At 47.3% G+C, this 16,654-nt stretch overlaps 1 protein-coding gene across 2 annotated transcripts in view; it reads right to left on the bottom strand.

Moving 5' to 3' along the window:
• The window catches only part of GPR137B (G protein-coupled receptor 137B), a 68,656-nt gene that overhangs the window by 32,038 nt on the left and 19,964 nt on the right, over positions 1-16,654 (bottom strand). For both annotated transcript variants that reach the window (XM_058430382.1, XM_032137742.2), the window contains exon 2: positions 9,447-9,496. In XM_058430382.1, coding sequence (XP_058286365.1) covers positions 9,447-9,496 — 50 coding nt within the window. The remainder of the gene's footprint in view (positions 1-9,446; positions 9,497-16,654) is intronic.

Below are 16,654 nucleotides of genomic sequence, written 5' to 3'. Positions count from 1 at the left end.
AATGCATTTTACCCCCAAAAGTCATTATTGACGTGGAGGCCAGAGAGCACTCACTAATGTGATTAAAAATCTGCCACAGGCCAGGTGCAGTGGCTCATGCCTCTAATCCTGGTATCTTGGGAGGCCAAGGCAGGCAGATTGCTTGAGGTCAGGAGTTCAAGACCAGCCTGGCCAACATGGTGAAACCCCATCTCTACTAAAAATACAAAAATTAGCTGGGTGTGGTGGCACACACTTGTAATCCCAGCTACTTGGAAGGCTGAGGCAGGAGAATCACTTGAACCGGGAGGTGGAGGTTGCAGTGAGACGAGATCGCGCCACTGCACTCCAGCCTGGGGGCAGAGTGAGACTCAGTCTCAAAAAACAAAAACAAAAACAAAACTGCCACAGCAACTGCCCAAGGATCAACAGATGCAAAACTCTACTTCACTGGCCATTTTTAACCTGTAGTTTCTCAGAGCTACACACTTCCTAAGTGACCTGTGTAAAATCTATGGAAAGACCCGGACATGGAAACTGGGATTCCAGTCCCAGCTCTAGGCATGCCACTGATGATAAGTCAGTGGGTAGGGAGAGGGAGGGGGTAGAGAGAGAAAGAGGAAGACAGAGAAAAAGAGACAGAGAGGGGCAGGGGATATGGCCAAAGAGACCTTGGTTCCACCGCACCCAGGTCCATGCCCAGCTGCAGTTTTATTTCCTGCCCTCAGATTCCAGTGTGACTTAACAACCCCCCACTTACTCAGGCTAATCTGAATGGCATTTTATGTCTTGTAATTAATAATTTACTACCCATTGGCAAAATCTCTCACATAACTTTCAGAACCCAGTTCTACCAAAGAACTTTGTCTACCCGGCTCCTGCTCATCCTCTAGATCTTAGCTCAAACAGCACCGCAGCAAACACACCCCTGACCCTCCCTGTACCTCCTCACACGCACACACACCATGGGTACACAGGCAGTCAGGTTTCTCTGACATCTGCTCTCCTGGTTCCCTGTATTTTAACTTCACAGACTTATCACAGTTTATAACAAAACAGACAGGCGACCATCTGATCAATGCCTGGGTCTCCCTAGACAGAAAGTCCTACAGGAAATGAGCCTCTCCATTTCCACTCTCTCCATCCACACTGTAGGTGGCAGGGTCTCCACGAAGAAGGTTTAAGAGGGAGGGAGGGAGGGAAGAAGGAACGAGTCAGTCCAAAAAGCATGACGTCAGCTATCATGGGCTGCCTGTTTATTTCCTATGAATGCTCTAAGCACAGCAGCTGCTAGGTCTTCCCCTGGCTAGTGGGGAAATGACCCGTCATAGGGGAATTAAACAACTTTCTGGGGAGGCAGAAAGGACTGCAGGCTTCTCCCTGCAGAGCCCTGTGCTGGGGGCTGGCTGCTCATCAGGCCCATGCTGAGAGAGTGGGATGAAGACGAGGCGGCCCGGGCCCCCAAGCAGCTCAAGGGGCAGGAAGGTGCCACGGTAAGGAACGTGTGTGCCCTGGAGGAGGGACAAAGTACTTGCATCGGAGAGATGAGCGAGTCGGACATGCAGGAGGGGAGCCGCCACCCCAGCACGGCTGCAGTGGGATGGGAACAGTGCTCCCCACCCCTCAAGAGCTGTGTGATGTGCGATGATAGAGAGCTGTGTGATGACGGAGAGCGCTGTGAAGTCTTAGGGATTCGACCTCATGTGTCATGATGCACTCAGAGCTTTTCAAACAGAAACGTTAATGATTTGCCATGGACAGATGCTTTTCTAGACCCTGATCGCTGAGCAAGGCCCCTCACTCTCTCATGTCACAGGCCCTGCTGTTCCCTCCGCACCTCCAACCTCTTCCCCACCAGACTGTGGGCATGAGAGGGGCAGCCCCACTCTGCCACATCGCCAGCCTCAAAATGCCATGCCGGGCTCCCACTAAGTGCCTATCCTTCAACTCTATGACACACTCTTTGCTTCATGTTTTCACGTTTCCACGGTCAGGATCATCTTGCACTATGGAACACTGTGCATTCAACGTGGGAGTGTTTCTTCTCTTCCTGGAACCTGTTGTAAAGCCCTTGGTGTAGGAGGTCAGAATCAAGAAACTGAAATTTGCATGCGACCTTGAGCCGTCACCTAACCAAGCAAGCCCCGCTGCTTCCTCCTCTCTAGGGCTGGAGGTGTTCCGTGTCAGTCTCTTGGGGACATGGAGTGGGCCAGGGAAATAATGTCTGTGGAGCTTTGAGGGCGCGCCTGGCTTACAGGGAGGTATTGCGGTTTTCATGTGCTCTGCCCCATGTTCTCACAGTGATGGGGGAATCAGGGGAGGGGGGTATGGGCCAAAGGAGCTGTGGAGACAGACAAAGGCAGGGCCACTTGGGAGTTACCAAAAATCTGTATTCCAGATTCTCAAAAGCCCTGTTTTATTATTTTATCTGCTGTGCTTTTGTGAAGAGTGCTAGATGGAAACATCCAGAACCCTTGTGTACACACACTCCACGCAGCAGCCTCTGGGGGAACGCACTGTCTGGCCACTTACGTTTTCCAGATGACTCCTCGTGGGTGCTGTTTGAAATACAGTTGACCCTTGAGCAACACAGGTTTGAACTGTGCAGGGCCACTTACGTATGGATTTTCCTCCACTGCCACCCTTGACACAGCAAGACCTTCCTCTCCCTCCTCCTCCTCCACTTACTCAGCATGAACACAATGAGGATGAAGACCTTGATGATCACCCACTTCCACTTAATAAGTAGAAAATTTGTTTTCCCTTATGAGTTTCTGTATTTTTTAAGAGACAGCATCTCTCTGTGTCACCCAGGCTGGAATGCAGTGGCACAATCATGGCTCACTGCAGTCTCGAACTCCTGGCCTCAAGTGATCCTCCCGTCTTGGCCTCCCAAAGTGCTGGGATTACACCTGTAAGCCACTGCACCTGGCCTACACTCTTCCTCAGAAAAGATGCTTGTTTCTGTAGCTTCAATCATGACTTTTGTACGACTGAGTTCAAATATCTTTTGTCTCAAGCCATGCCTCTGATCTGAGTTCCAGACTCATTTCCCTAACAGCCTGCCATTCGGAGGCCCCGCCCCTCAAGCCAGCATGTCCCAAACTCAATTCCCAATGTCCTTTTTTTCTGAGTTGGGGTCTTGCTCTGTCACCCAGGCTGGAGTACAGTGATGCAATCCTAGCTCACTGCAGCCCTGAATTCCTGGGCTCGAGCGAATGATTCTCCCACTTCAGCCTCCTAACTAGAACTACAAGCACGTGCCACCACACCCAGCCCCAGTGTCCCTCTTCTAACACGCCTCTAAGTGTTCCTATTTCTGTTAAAGGTGCCATAGCTTTTCATAGACTCTAACTGTAATGTTCGTCTTTGATTCCATCCACCCCCCTATATAATCCATTGTCAAGGTCAGTAGATTCTTCATTCCCACTCTATCCATGCCTCCTGTGCCAGCCTCACACAGTCTCATGCCTCTGACCAGAACTAATGTAGTTTCCTATTCACCTTTGCCCTAAAGCCCCACCCTGCATCTTCCAGAACCCAGCACTCAAGAGGCAGCTCAATCTATGGACAGGCTACATGCTAATCAAGCTGGTCGACTCCATGTTTTAAACATGTCCAGGTGTCTCCACCTCCTGTCTTTCTGCAAGCTGATTTTTCTGCCTGGAACCTTCCTCCTTCTTGATTTTTATCTATCAAATCCTATTCTCAGAGCCTTTAGGAGGCTTTGTTTAGTCTACTAAACAAAAGCCTGTTATTATCTTAGGAAAGGAGGCTGTGTTGGGAGATTTGAAACAATATGGAAAAAATATGTGTGACCTAACATCAAGTTAAAAAGTCAGGATGCAAAATTGGAAATGCAAATAGACATCAACTTTGTCTTGGGCAATCTGTATAAAAACCTACAATGGAAGACATCATTGTATTTCCTCAGGGCTGGAGGGGGTTTATGTTGGGAGGAGGGAAAGTTCAGTGGACTTGCTTTCTTTCTTTCCACATGTCTATATTCACAAAATGTCTATCTTTTTCTATTGTATAATTTTTTTCCTAATATGCTTGTTATCACTTTTATAATGCAAAACCATCTTGCAAAACAAGTTTTTTTCCCTCTATGCCTGCAGCTGTGGTAGAAAGGGAGCGATCTGGAGGTGTGGCGAGAGAGTTTTCAAAGGGGGCCAGAATAAACTGTATCAAAAAAGTATGTTTCCACAGAAACAGAGTTTTGTACACTGCCCCCAAAACTACTTCTTTTTAACCTAAACCATAGGGCCAGGATACATAGTTCATCCTGGCATGATGACAGAAATGACCCAAAGAAATGAAACAATCAGTGTGACCCAGCATCTGGGAAAACCACTTTGTTTGTAGGACCAGAAGGCTCAGTGCTGCTGGTCAGCAAATGCAGGGATGAGGCAAGTCTTCAAGGCAGTGCCTGACCACCTCCTACTGTGAGGGAACAGAAGCAAGGGGTAAAGCATTGTTTAAATTTATCTCCCAATACCATCGATTCCTTCCTTCCTTTATTCCTGTTTCCCTCCCTCCCTCCTTCCTCTCTCTTTCCCTCCCTTTCTTTCTTTCCCTTCCTTCCTTTCTTCCTTTCTCTCTCTCTCTTTCCCTCCCTTCCTTTCCTCCCTTTCTTTCTCCTCTTCTTTTTGAGACAGGGTCTTGCTCTGTCACCCAGGCTGGAGAGCAGTAGTGCAATCACAGCTCACTGCAGCTTCAACCTCCTAGGCTCAAGCAAGTCTCTCACCTCGGCATTCTGAGTAGCTGGGAATACAGGCGCGCACCACCACGCCCAGCTGATTTTTTTATTTTGTAGAGATGGGATCTTGCTCTGTTGTCACGGCTGGTCTTGAACTCTTGGGGTCAAGTGATGCTCCCACCTCAGCCTCCCAAAGCGCTGGGATTACAAACATGAGCCACTGCTTTTTCACTTAAAGAAAGGGAAAAGCATGCCAGGCATGGTGGCGTGTACCTGTAATCCCAGCACTCTGGGAGGCTGAGGCGGGAGAGTCGCTTGAGTCCAGGAATTCAAGACCAGCCTGGACAACATAGCAAGACCCTGTCTCTACAAAAAAAATTTTTTTTTTTTTTTTTTTTTTTTGAGACGGAGTCTGGCTCTTTCACCCAGGCCTGACTGCAGTGGTGCTATCTCGGCTCACTGCAACCTCCGCCTCCCGGGTTCACGCCATTTCCAGCCTCGGCCTCCCGAGTAGCTGGGACTACAGGCACCTGCCACCGCACCCAGCTAATTTTTTGTATTTTTCGTAGAGACAGGGTTTCACTGTGTTAGCCAGGATGGTCTCGCTCTCCTGACCTCGTGATCCGCCCGCCTTGGCCTTCCAAAGTGCTGGGATTACAGGCGTGGGCCACTACGCCCAGCAAAATTTTTTTTTTATCAGCTGGATGTGGTGACATGCACCTGTATTCCCAGCTACTCAGGAAGCAGAGGCAGGAGGATCGCTTGAGCCCAGGAGATTAAAGCTATGGTGAGCTATGACTGCACCACCGCCACTGCACTCTGGCCTGGGTGAGACCTTGTCTCTTAAAAAAAAAAAAAAAAAACAGGAAAACCTGGCTCACTATATTTTTTACTTATTTAAAAAAAATCACAAAGCTAGAGGGCAAACAGTTGGAAACGTTTAAAATCAACGTGCTCTTGAGCACTCCCATGCCAAATGTTCACATTTCTTAAGCCAAATAAATTCAAATACATAGACTGAGAAAGAGAAAGCCTGAATCAAATTGCCTTTCACTCCAGCAAAACTCTGAGCTAGCAGATGTGGGAGGGCAGAAGTGATTTTAAGTGAAAAATAAAGTGATTCTTTGGCTGAGTTGAATATAAATCATCTTCAAAACCAATGAATTACTACAGGAATAGACTGGAGTGGAAAGTTTCGACTAGTTCTAGACTAATGGCTCATGTTTTATTTCCAGTGAGTTATGATTAAATTAGGGAAGCCAATCTATTTAGAAGCCAACATACCAAAGCATCTCAAGGGAGAGACTGTGGCCTGAAATGTCTCTAGCGGCATCTGGTTTAAGAGAACTGAGGAATTCTATAGATGAGACTAAAGATGTACCTACACAGGAGTAACTCCTAGTATTTCTTTATATTTGGCAACAAAATCACTAGCACTGGATTAACAGGCATGTCCCATTGAAACCTCACCCTCCTGTTTCAAGGAACTCTCCAACTTCACTGGCCTAAACATCTCACTTTTTTTTTTTTTTTTTGAGATGGAGTTTTTGTTCTTATTGCCCAGGCTAGAGTGCAATGGCGCAATCTCGGCTCACTGCAACCTCAACCTCCTGGATTCAAGTGATTCTCCTGCCTCAGCCTCCCAAGTAGCTGGGATTACAGGCATGCGCCATCACACCCAGCTAATTTTTGTATTTTTAGTAGAGATGGGATTTCACCATGTTGGCCAGCATGGTCTCGAACTCGTGATCTCAGGTGATCTGCCCACCTCGGCCTCCTAAACTGCTGGGATTACAGGCGTGAGCCACCGCGCCTGGTCCCAGACATCTCACTTTTAACATCTGGATCCAACTATATTTCTCCCCATCTTCTCCCTTCATTTCTGCAAATCCCTTCCCAATAAAATGCAGCCATACATGTCAGCGCAGCCTGTCTTCGAGGTATACTTTGGCTCAAGGATCAAGCGAGGACTGCCCCACGTGCGTGTCTTCTCACCTGAAGACCCCAGTCCCCGTGCTCAGAGGCTGAAAGCTTTTTAAACAATTTCCTTTCTGACCAGTGCTTTCATATTCCACCTCTAGAAGACATCTAATTACCCCAGCCTCAACTGCTTCCAAGATAAAATCAGTTCCACGGTCCGATCAGACAGAATGTTCTCCTCCCATGCCCATCTTCACTCATGCTTTGACCTACATTTCTGGTTGGGGGGATGCAGGACAAAGACTATAGATGCAGGGAGGCTACTATCTTGTTACTGGAGAAGAGAGGGACTGTCTACTTGTACTTTATACAGGTTGAACATCCCTAACCCAAAAATTCAAAATCCGAAATGCTCCAAAATCTGAAACTTTTTGAGCATCAATCAACATGATGCCACAACTGGAGAATTCCACACCTGACTTCATGTGATGGATTGCAGTCAAAACACAGTCACAACTGTTTTATGCTGAGTTATTAAAAACATTGTATAAAATTGCCTTCAGGATATGTGTATAAGGTGTATCTGAAACATAAATACATTTCGTGTTAGATTTGTATCCCATCCAATCCCCCCATCTCTCATTATGTATACAAAAATATTTCTTTTTCCTTTTTTTTTTTTGAGACAGAGTCGCTGTGTTGCCCAGGCTGGAGTGCAGTGGCATGATCTCCACACACTGCAACCTCCACCCCTTAGGCTTAAGCGATTCTCTCGTCGCAGCCTCCTGAGTAGCTGGGATTATAGGCACCCGCCACCATACCCAGCTAATTTTTGTATTTTTAGTAGAAATGGGATTTCACCATGTTGGCCAGACTGGTCTCAAACTCCTGACCTCAAATGATCCACCCACTTCGGCCTCCCAGAGTGCTAGGATTACAGGAGTGAGCCACTGTGCCCAGCCTGTATATACAAATATTTCAAAATCCAAAAAAATCTGAAATCTGAAATATTTTTGGTCCCAAGCATTTCAGATTAGGGACACTCAACCTGTACTTTAAATTGCTCTCCTTGGAACCAACATCATCTCACAGCGGACGCTGAAGTTCCACCTGAGTCTGGTAGAGACGTGAACTGAGCCACATGCAAAGCAGTGAAGGGAGACAGCAAGATCAGGTGAGAAACAAAACAAAGCCCGGGACGGTGAGTCTTGGGACTTGTATCTTGGCCCAGGCACCTTCACAGAACTTTCTGAACTTGAGAGAAACTTTCTGAACTGGTTGCCTTGGATATAAACTCAGGATTAAACTATTACACCTTCAGAATTTTAAGTAAAAAGTCTTTACATATTTTTAGATGATATATATTTAAATAAAATATGTATACGATTTAACATATTTTTTAAAATGACAAAATAATTTTTCATTTTGACCCAAGGAGGCAATGGCCAGAGTCACCTTTTCAGAAATGTTTGCTGGTGGCAGTGGAGTTCTCCTGGGCAGAGATGCCAGAACCCCTGGATTCACGCTGCACCCCCTCGCCTCTTCCAGAGGCCTGTTCTCCTCCCCTAACCCCAGTCAAACCTGACCATTCTTTTTTTTTTTTTTTTTTTTTTTTTGAGATGGATTCTCACTCTGTTGCCCAGTCTGCAGCACAGTGGTGCAATCTTGGCTCACTGCAACCTCTGCCTCCTGAGCTCAAGTGATTCTCCCGCCTCAGCCTCCTAAGTAGCTGAGACAACAGATGTGCACTACCTCGCCCAGCTAATTTTTGTATTTTTAGTAGAGACAGGGTTTCACTATGCTGGCCAGGCTGGTCTCGAACTCCTGACCTCAAGTAATCAGCCCACCTCAGCCTCCCAAAGTGCTGGGATTACAGGCGTGAGCCACCGTGCCCGGCCAAACCTGACTATTCTTTAAGCCACTGGTTCTTGGCCTTAGGAAAGTCATAGGCCTCTCCCCTCTGCGGATAGCTAAGAACCCCTCCATAGGAAAATGCAGATCCCCCTCCTCACATAACTTAAGAGGTTCCCTTCCAGATTACACTCCGGCACAAGCCTCTCTTCTTCCACAAAATGTCCATGCCTCCCGGTGTCCATGCTTTTGGCATGTTGTATATCCTGCTCTGCCTGATTCTGCAAGCCTTTGCGTTAAGCCATCTTTACAAATATAGAGTGTCCACTTCTCAGCTCGAACACATTCTTCCTCCTGGTGCCTCAATGAGCACTGAATGGTCAGAACGGTATTTCTGGATGTGGATGGACACCCTGCAAGCAGCTGTGTGCAACTTAGGGTTCAATGGGCGCTGAAGTTCTGGAAAACAAGGAGCCAGAGCCTACCAGCAGCTGAGACAAGGCAGGTAAGGCCACCAGGTGGCAGGATGCAGGGGCGAGGCCCTTCCACAGCTGCACCTGCACCTGCACCTGCACCTGGAGCGTGGGAGGTGCAGGATGGGGAAGGGGGAGCACCTGGCAAAGCACTGCCTCTTCAAGGAACCCTGTTTCCTTCTGCTGAGGCTCTTACTTCTCAAGTGCCTCAGAAAGGTTTAGAGGCAACATACACCTATTTTATTCCCATCTATCTCCTCCTGTTAGGAAAGGCACCAGGCTCTTGTTTCTGAACTGGGTAAGTATGATGAAAGTCCCCATGATTTATGAAGTCATGATTTGATGAGCTGACCCTCACCGGCAACGCACATGATGCGCACAATGTGGGCAGCAGCCAGCAGGCAGGACTGCTTCCGGCGGCTCACAGAGCAGTGATGTGTGCAAACCCCGATGGAGAGATGAGATTCATGTGTCGGCACTTTCCCCTTCTACCACAGAAAGAGATGCCCCGCGGTACTTACCGGTATTTGAGTAATTCTGGAGAATATTTTGACTTGGCTTTGAAAATCACCTGCAACGACAGAAAAACATGGCAGGTTGGGGTCCAATATGTTGACAGAACCAGACTGATACCATCACTGGGAATTCCTCTGCCCCTTCATCCCCCAGCACTGGGGCATGTTTTTTTGTAATTGAAATGTCCACACTTGTTATGCCAAATATTTCTTATGTTGCACATACAGTTTTAACAGTAAAGGAATTCAAACGTGGTTAAAAAACAAAAGTAAATATATTACTAGTCTACCATAGCCAAGTACTTCTCTTAAGATTCTTTTTTTTTTTTTGAGACAGAATTTCACTCTTGTTGCCCAAGCTGGAGTGCAATGGCGCCATCTCGGCTCACTGCAACCTCTGCCTCCCAGGTTCAAGTGATTCTCCTGCCTCAGCCTCCCAAGTAGCTGGGATTACAGGTGTCACCACACCCAGTTACTTTTTGTATTTTTAGTAGAGATGGGGTTTCATCATGTTGGCCAGGCTGGTCTCGAACTCCTGACCTCAGGTGATCTGCCCACCTCAGCCTCCCAAAGTGCTGGGATTACAGGTGTGAGCCATCACACCCGGCCTTAAGATTCTTATTTAAGATAAACAGTCCACTCTCTTTATTAGAATTTTTGCTGGCACCAAATTAGTAAGTGTCTGCCTACCCAGGCCTCAAACTTTGCAGTACATTTAAAATAACAAAACATCTTTGGACAAAAGAAGTATCAAATTGGACTGTTTTCTGAAACAGAAATATTGCAGACTGGCGTTTCTCAAGCTCTTTTCTAAGTCTTCACAATTGCTGAATTGCCCACACACACTGGATGGCAGAGAGCCTGGCAGAGCCTTCGAGAAGGTGAAGAGGAGGCAGAAGGTAAGTGTCCACGCATGCTTCCACTCCCCAGACAAGGAGGCTGCTACTGCTACAGCACGTGCTGGAAATTCAAGCAGGGGTCCAGGCTCATGGGGATCTCAGTGGGGGGTCTCTGGGGACTAGGATGGCCGGTGGAGCAGTTACACATGAGCACATGGATCCCTGGTGTTCAACGGGGTTGCAGTACAGTACTGGGAGAAGGAAAGAAAGGGTGTGGAAGACTGGAAGAGAGAGGACAGCTTTTCAGAAACAATCTGTCAGGCATCTGAAGACCCCCATTCCGGCAAGTCTGGACTCCATTCTCCCGCCGCACCCCCTCATCCCCCAGCCCCTGGCAACCACCACTGTACCACTGTACCACTGTACCACAAGTACCACTGTACTCTCTGTTTCTATGAGTTCTAACTTGTTTAGATTCCACATATAAGCGGGATCTATTTGTCTTTCTGTGACTGGCTTGTTTCACTTAGCGCAGTGTCCTCCGGCCGTGTGGAGTAAGTCCTGGGGAGCTCTCCTGCAGTGTCTTGACTACAGTCAGTAACAATGTATTGTATACCTGAAATTTGCTAAGAGAGATCTTAAGTGTTCTCACCACAAAACAAGGGTGGGCAACTATGTGAGGTGATGGACGTGTTGTTAACTAGCTTGACTGTGGGAATCATTCCATATGTACATGTATTATCAAAACATCACGGTGCACACTTTGAATATATTCCATCTTTGTCAATTATACCTCAGTGAAGCTGGCGTGGGGAAAGAAGACTCACATTCCCCACTTGCAAGCAAACTGCTCTCCATGGAGTTCCTAAACCTACCCTCGGCCTCGGGGCCTTTCTTCCCACAGCGCCCTGAAGCTCCTGAACCCTGGTGCTCTGTGTGCATACCCTCCTGGTCCTCCTCTCCCTCATGAATCCCCCGGTCACATCCACTCTCCGCTGCTTCTCAGGGAGGAGGCTGAAATGGGAGGATCGCTTGGGCCCAGGAGTTCGAGACCACCCTCGCCAACATAGTGTGAGGCCTCAGCTCTTAAAAAAACACCCCATAAGATAATGATCTTATGACGGCCAGGCACGGTGGCTCACGCCTGACCTCAAGTGCTCCACCCACCTCGGCCTCCCAAAGTGCTGGGATTCCAGGCGTTAGCCACTGTGCCCAGCCATTCCTAAAGATTTCTAAGTGAGCACCTCTTCCCTTTTATAACCTCCTCTGAGCTTCACAGGTGAGGCTTCCAACCTTCTAGAAGAATTATTTGGTTCTGCTATGAGTTTTCTGTCATAAATCCTTTTTGGAAGTAGGTAGGAGGTAGGGATTTACACCATACATACATTAAAATATGTTTCTCTGGTAACGGCACAATAGATGGCTCAGTACAGTGACCCTCCTTTAAAGGAGTCCTGGTTCCGCTTTATCTGACAACCCACCACGGGATTTTAGGCAAGACACGTCACGTTTGGTATTTCTCTGACATCCATAAAAAGAAACGTTACCAAACAACCTCTCTTAGAAACAAGAAATAGATTAATACATGACTCCAAAGTTCCATTACAAAATATGCTACTGATTTCATGCAACGCAGAACAATGCCTTTCTGTTAAACAGTCCTGAGGGATCTTGCTTTTAATAACTGAGGCTTCTTCACAAATGCCAAAGTGAGAAGAAGAAACTACAGAATTTTTTAAAAAGTGTTTGACCCATTCAATATCAAAATCTGTTTTGATATTTTGCCCACTTGGTGGGGTTTACTGAGCGGCAGGTAACCCAGTTCAACACGCCTGGATTACTCTTACCCAACACACGAAGTGGCTGTACTGCAGCGCTCCTGGCCACGGTATATAAATGTTCATATGCTTTGCCCCAACAATTCCACTTGTAAGAATTTATTCTGAGGCAGGCCTTCTCAAGGTGTCCAGCAGAACTGGAAATTGGTAAGAAATATTACTGAAAATAAATGTCACGTGATCAAACAAATTTAGAAACTGCAAGGAAAACTTTTTCCCCCTGCAGGAATTGTAAGAGCCTTTCAAAGGCAAATATATTGTCAATCTTCAAGAGAAGCATACGGTATACAGCGGTTTTCCAAATTTACTTGACCAATTACAGTCTTCCTAATGAGTGTTCCCGGGAATACAGTTTGGGAAGCACTGCGCTATGGAACCAAGTATGAACAGAAGGTTCACTGCAGCCTTAATAAGAGTAATGATAACAATAACAACAACAAAGGAGAGGCAACAGCAACTTTAAGATGCTCCCCAGCCTTTACCCCATGAACATGAACACAGATCAAGCAATGCACTGAGTACAAGAGAGCCCTGGAGTTCACCATTCTAGCCCTGAAAGGGAAGGATGACTTACGCCAGCCAAGATGCGGATAACTCACAAGCCCTTACTCATTTCATCACTAGGTCCACCTCCCCGCCTGGAGGGAAAAAGTCATCAGCATATCAGGCACAATCTGATGTTAAATCAGTCATTTTCATCCTCCCAAGCTCAAAGCCATGGTGCAAACATCAAAATAAAAGCATTGACCATGGTTTTGAAAAGCTCTATCCACTTTTTATAATTTGTGGCAATATATCTTGAATTCAGGCTGGGTGCAGTGGCTCACGCCTGTAATCCCAGCACTTTGAGAGGCTGAGGCAGGTGGATCACCTGAGGTCAGGAGTTCAAGACCAACCTGGCCAACATGGTGAAACCCTGTCTCCTCTAAAACTATAAAAATCAGCCGGGTGTGGTGGCAGGCGCCTGGAATCCCAGCTACTTGGGAGGCTGAGGCAGGAGAATTGCTTGAACCCGGGAGGCAGAGGTTGCAGTGAACTGAGATCACACCATTGCACTCCAGCCTGGGCCACAAGAGCAAAACTCCATCCATCTCTCTCTCTCTCTCTCTCTCTCTCGAATTCATCTGGGCACTATTCAAGCTGTGTTTAGAAACTCTTCCTTAATCCTTCAAGTTAATCCCTAAACTTAAGTTTTTTAAAGTTGTGTTTGAATTCCTGGCATGTGAAACTGAAATAATATATATATGTACTTACATTATCTATATAACTTATTATATAGATAACATCAGCACACACACACACACATATAATTCCAGTACAACTTTTGCCCTCATTAATTAAAGGGCATAAACCAAGTTTTCAAAAACAAAAATCTAAACTCTCCCACCCACTCCCCTGTGTTCTGAGAGACTTTGCTAAAGACTGGTGGGTGTCCGGAACTTGAGCTGAGCCTCCTGGCTCACCCTGGCTCTCTGGCCGGCCGGGCTCTCATATCCGGCTGCCCATCTCTGCCAGTCTGCACTGGCTCCCACTGACCTTGGCAGGAACTCAGCTGGGAGAGGCGACGGCTCCTGTGGGGAGGCAGACATGAATTCTGCTGTCATACTCTCTGGTGCTTTGACAGCAGGGGCACCCCCTGCTCAGTGTCCCCAGATGTACAAGAATGAAAATGAGGGAGGTGTGACCCCTATGAGAGGCTAGGAACAAATGAGGCCAGATGAAAATTCACATCATCCTGGCTTTCCAATTGGTGGTGTTCAAGTCAGGTCAACTGATACTCAGCACTGAGTCTGCATCAGACCCTGGGTTGGACCCAAGAATTGTAAAAAGAAGGAGAAGCTGGGCCTGTCCCAGAGAAATACACAGGCAGACAGACATGTCAGTGATAAGCACCAGTGGTGTGAGGAGGTGTAGGAAGTGTGAGAGGCGTGGGGAGGCATGGGGAGGTGTGGAGAGGCATGGGGGCTGTGAGGAGGTGCTGAGAAGTGTGAGGAGGCATGGGAGGTGTGAGGAGGTATGAGAGGTGTAGGAAAGCATGGGGAGGTGTGGGAGGTGGGAGGAGATGGGAGGAGATGTGAAAAGTGTGTCGAGGTATGGGAGGTGTGGAAAGCGTGAGGCAGTATGGGAGGTGTGAGGAGGTGTGAAAAGTGTGGAGGCATGGGAGGTATGAGGAGGTGTATTAGTCTGTTTTCATGCTGCTGATGAAGACACATCTGAGACTGGGAAGAAAAAGAGGTTTAATTGGACTTAACAGTTCTACATGGCTGGGGAAGCCTCAGAATCACGGTGGGTGGCGAAAGGCACTTCTTACATGGCAGCGGCAAGAGAAAAAAAATGAGGAGGAAGCAAAAGCGGAAACCCCTGATAAAGCCATCAGATCTCCTGAGACTTATTCACTATCACGAGAATAGTACAAGAAAGACTAGCCCCCGTGATTCAATTACCTCCTCCCAGGTCCCTCCCACAACACATGGGAATTCCGGGAGATACAAGTCAAGTTGAGGTTTGAAGAGGGACACAGACAAACCATATCATTCCATCCCTGGCCCCTCCTAATCTCATGTCCTCACATTTCAAAACCAATCATGCCTTCCCAACAGTCTCCCAAAGTCTTAACTCATTTCAGCATTAACCCAAAAGTCCACAGTCCAAAGTTTCATCTGTGATAAGGCAAGTCCCTTCTGCCTATGAGCCTGTAAAATCAAAAGCAAGCTAGTTACTTCCTAGATACAATGGAGATACAGGCAGGCATTGGGTAAATACAGCCGTTCCAAGTGGGAGAAAGTGGCCAAAACAAACTGGTTACAGGGCCCATGCAAGTCTGAAATCCAGCAGGTCAGTCAAATTTTAAAGCTCCAAAATGATCTCCTTTGACTCCAAGTCTCACATCCAGGTCACAGTGATGCAAGAGGTGGGTTCCCATGGTCTTGGGCAGCTCCACCCCTGTGGCTTTGCGGGGTACAGCCTCCCTCCCGGCTGCTTTCACGGGCTGTGTTGAGTGTCTGTGGCTTTTCCAGGCAAACGGTGCAAGCTGTCAGTGGATCTACCATTCTGAGGTCTGGAGGACAGTGGCCCTCTTCTCACAGCTCCACTAGGCAGTGCCCAAGTAGGGACTCTGTGTGGGGGCTCCGACCCCACATTTCCCTTCTGCACTGCCCTAGCAGAGGTTCTCCATGAGGGCCCCACCCCCACAGCAACTTTTGCCTGGACATCCTGGCATTTCCATACATCTTCTGAAATCTAGGCAGAGGTTCCCAAACCTCAGTTCTTGACTGCTGGTACCTGCAGGCTCGATACCACATGGAAGCTGCCAAGGCTTGGGGCTTCCACCCTCTGAAGCCACAGCCCGAGCTCTACATTGGCCCCTTTCAGCCATGGCTGGAGCAGCTGGGACACAGGGCACGAAGTCCCTAGGCTGCACACAGCATGGGGACCCTGGGCCCAGCCCACAAAAGGGACTTAGGGCCTATGATGGGAAGGTCTGCCGTGAAGGTCTCTGACATGGCCTGAGGACATTTTCCCCATGGTCTTGAGGATTAACATTAGGCTCTTTGCTACTTATACACATTTCTGTAGCCTGCTTGAATTTCTTCCCAGAAAATAGGTTTTTCTTTTCTATTGTATAGTCAGGCTGCAAATTTTCTGAATTTTTATATTCTGTTTCCCTTTTAAAACTGAATGCCTTTAAAAGTGCTGAAGTTACCTCTAAATGCTTTGCTGCTTAGAAATTTCTTCTGCCAGATACCCTAAATCATCTCTCTGAAGTTCAAAGTTCCACAGATCTCTAGGGCAAGGGTAAAATGCCACCAATCTCTTTGCTAAAACATAACAAGAGTCACCTTTGCTCCAGTTCCCAAAAATTTTCTCAACTCCATCTGAGACCACCTCAGCCTGGATTTTATTGACCATATTGCTATCAGCATTTTGGGCAAAGCCATTCAACAAGTCTCTAGGAAGTTTCCCACATTTTCCTGTCTTCTTCTGAGCCCTCCAACTGTTGCAATCTCTGTCTGTTACCCAGTTCCAAAGTTGCTTCACATTTTTGGGTATCTTTTCAGCAACACCCCACTCCTGGTACTAATTTACTGTATTAGTCCATTTTCACACTGCTGATAAAGACGTACCTAAGACTAGGCAGAAAAAGAGTTTTAATTGGACTTACAGTTCCACATGGCTGGGGAGGCCTCAGAATCATGGCAGGAGGCGAAAGGCATTTCTTACATGGTGGCAGCAAGAGAAAAAAAATGAGGAGGAAGCAAAAGCAGAAACCCCCGATAAACCTATCAGATCTCATGAGACTTATTCACTATCATGAGAATAGTGTGGGAAAGACCAGCCCCCATGGGCTGGGTCCCTCCCACAACACATGGGAATTCTGGGAGATACAATTCAAGTTGAGATTTGGGTGGGGACACAGCCAAACCATAACAGGAGGTGTGAAAAGCGTGTGGAGGTATGGGAGGTGTGAGGAGGTGTGAGTGGGAGGCGTGAGGTGTGAAGTGTGTGCAGAGGTGTGAGATGTGATGTGAGGAGGTGT

This window comes from Hylobates moloch, unplaced genomic scaffold, assembly GCF_009828535.3.
Source record: "Hylobates moloch isolate HMO894 unplaced genomic scaffold, HMol_V3 SCAFFOLD_18, whole genome shotgun sequence".
NCBI classification, from domain to species: Eukaryota; Metazoa; Chordata; class Mammalia; order Primates; family Hylobatidae; genus Hylobates; species Hylobates moloch.
Note: the sequence above shows the minus strand (reverse complement) of the source record. Positions and strands in the feature narration are given on the sequence as shown.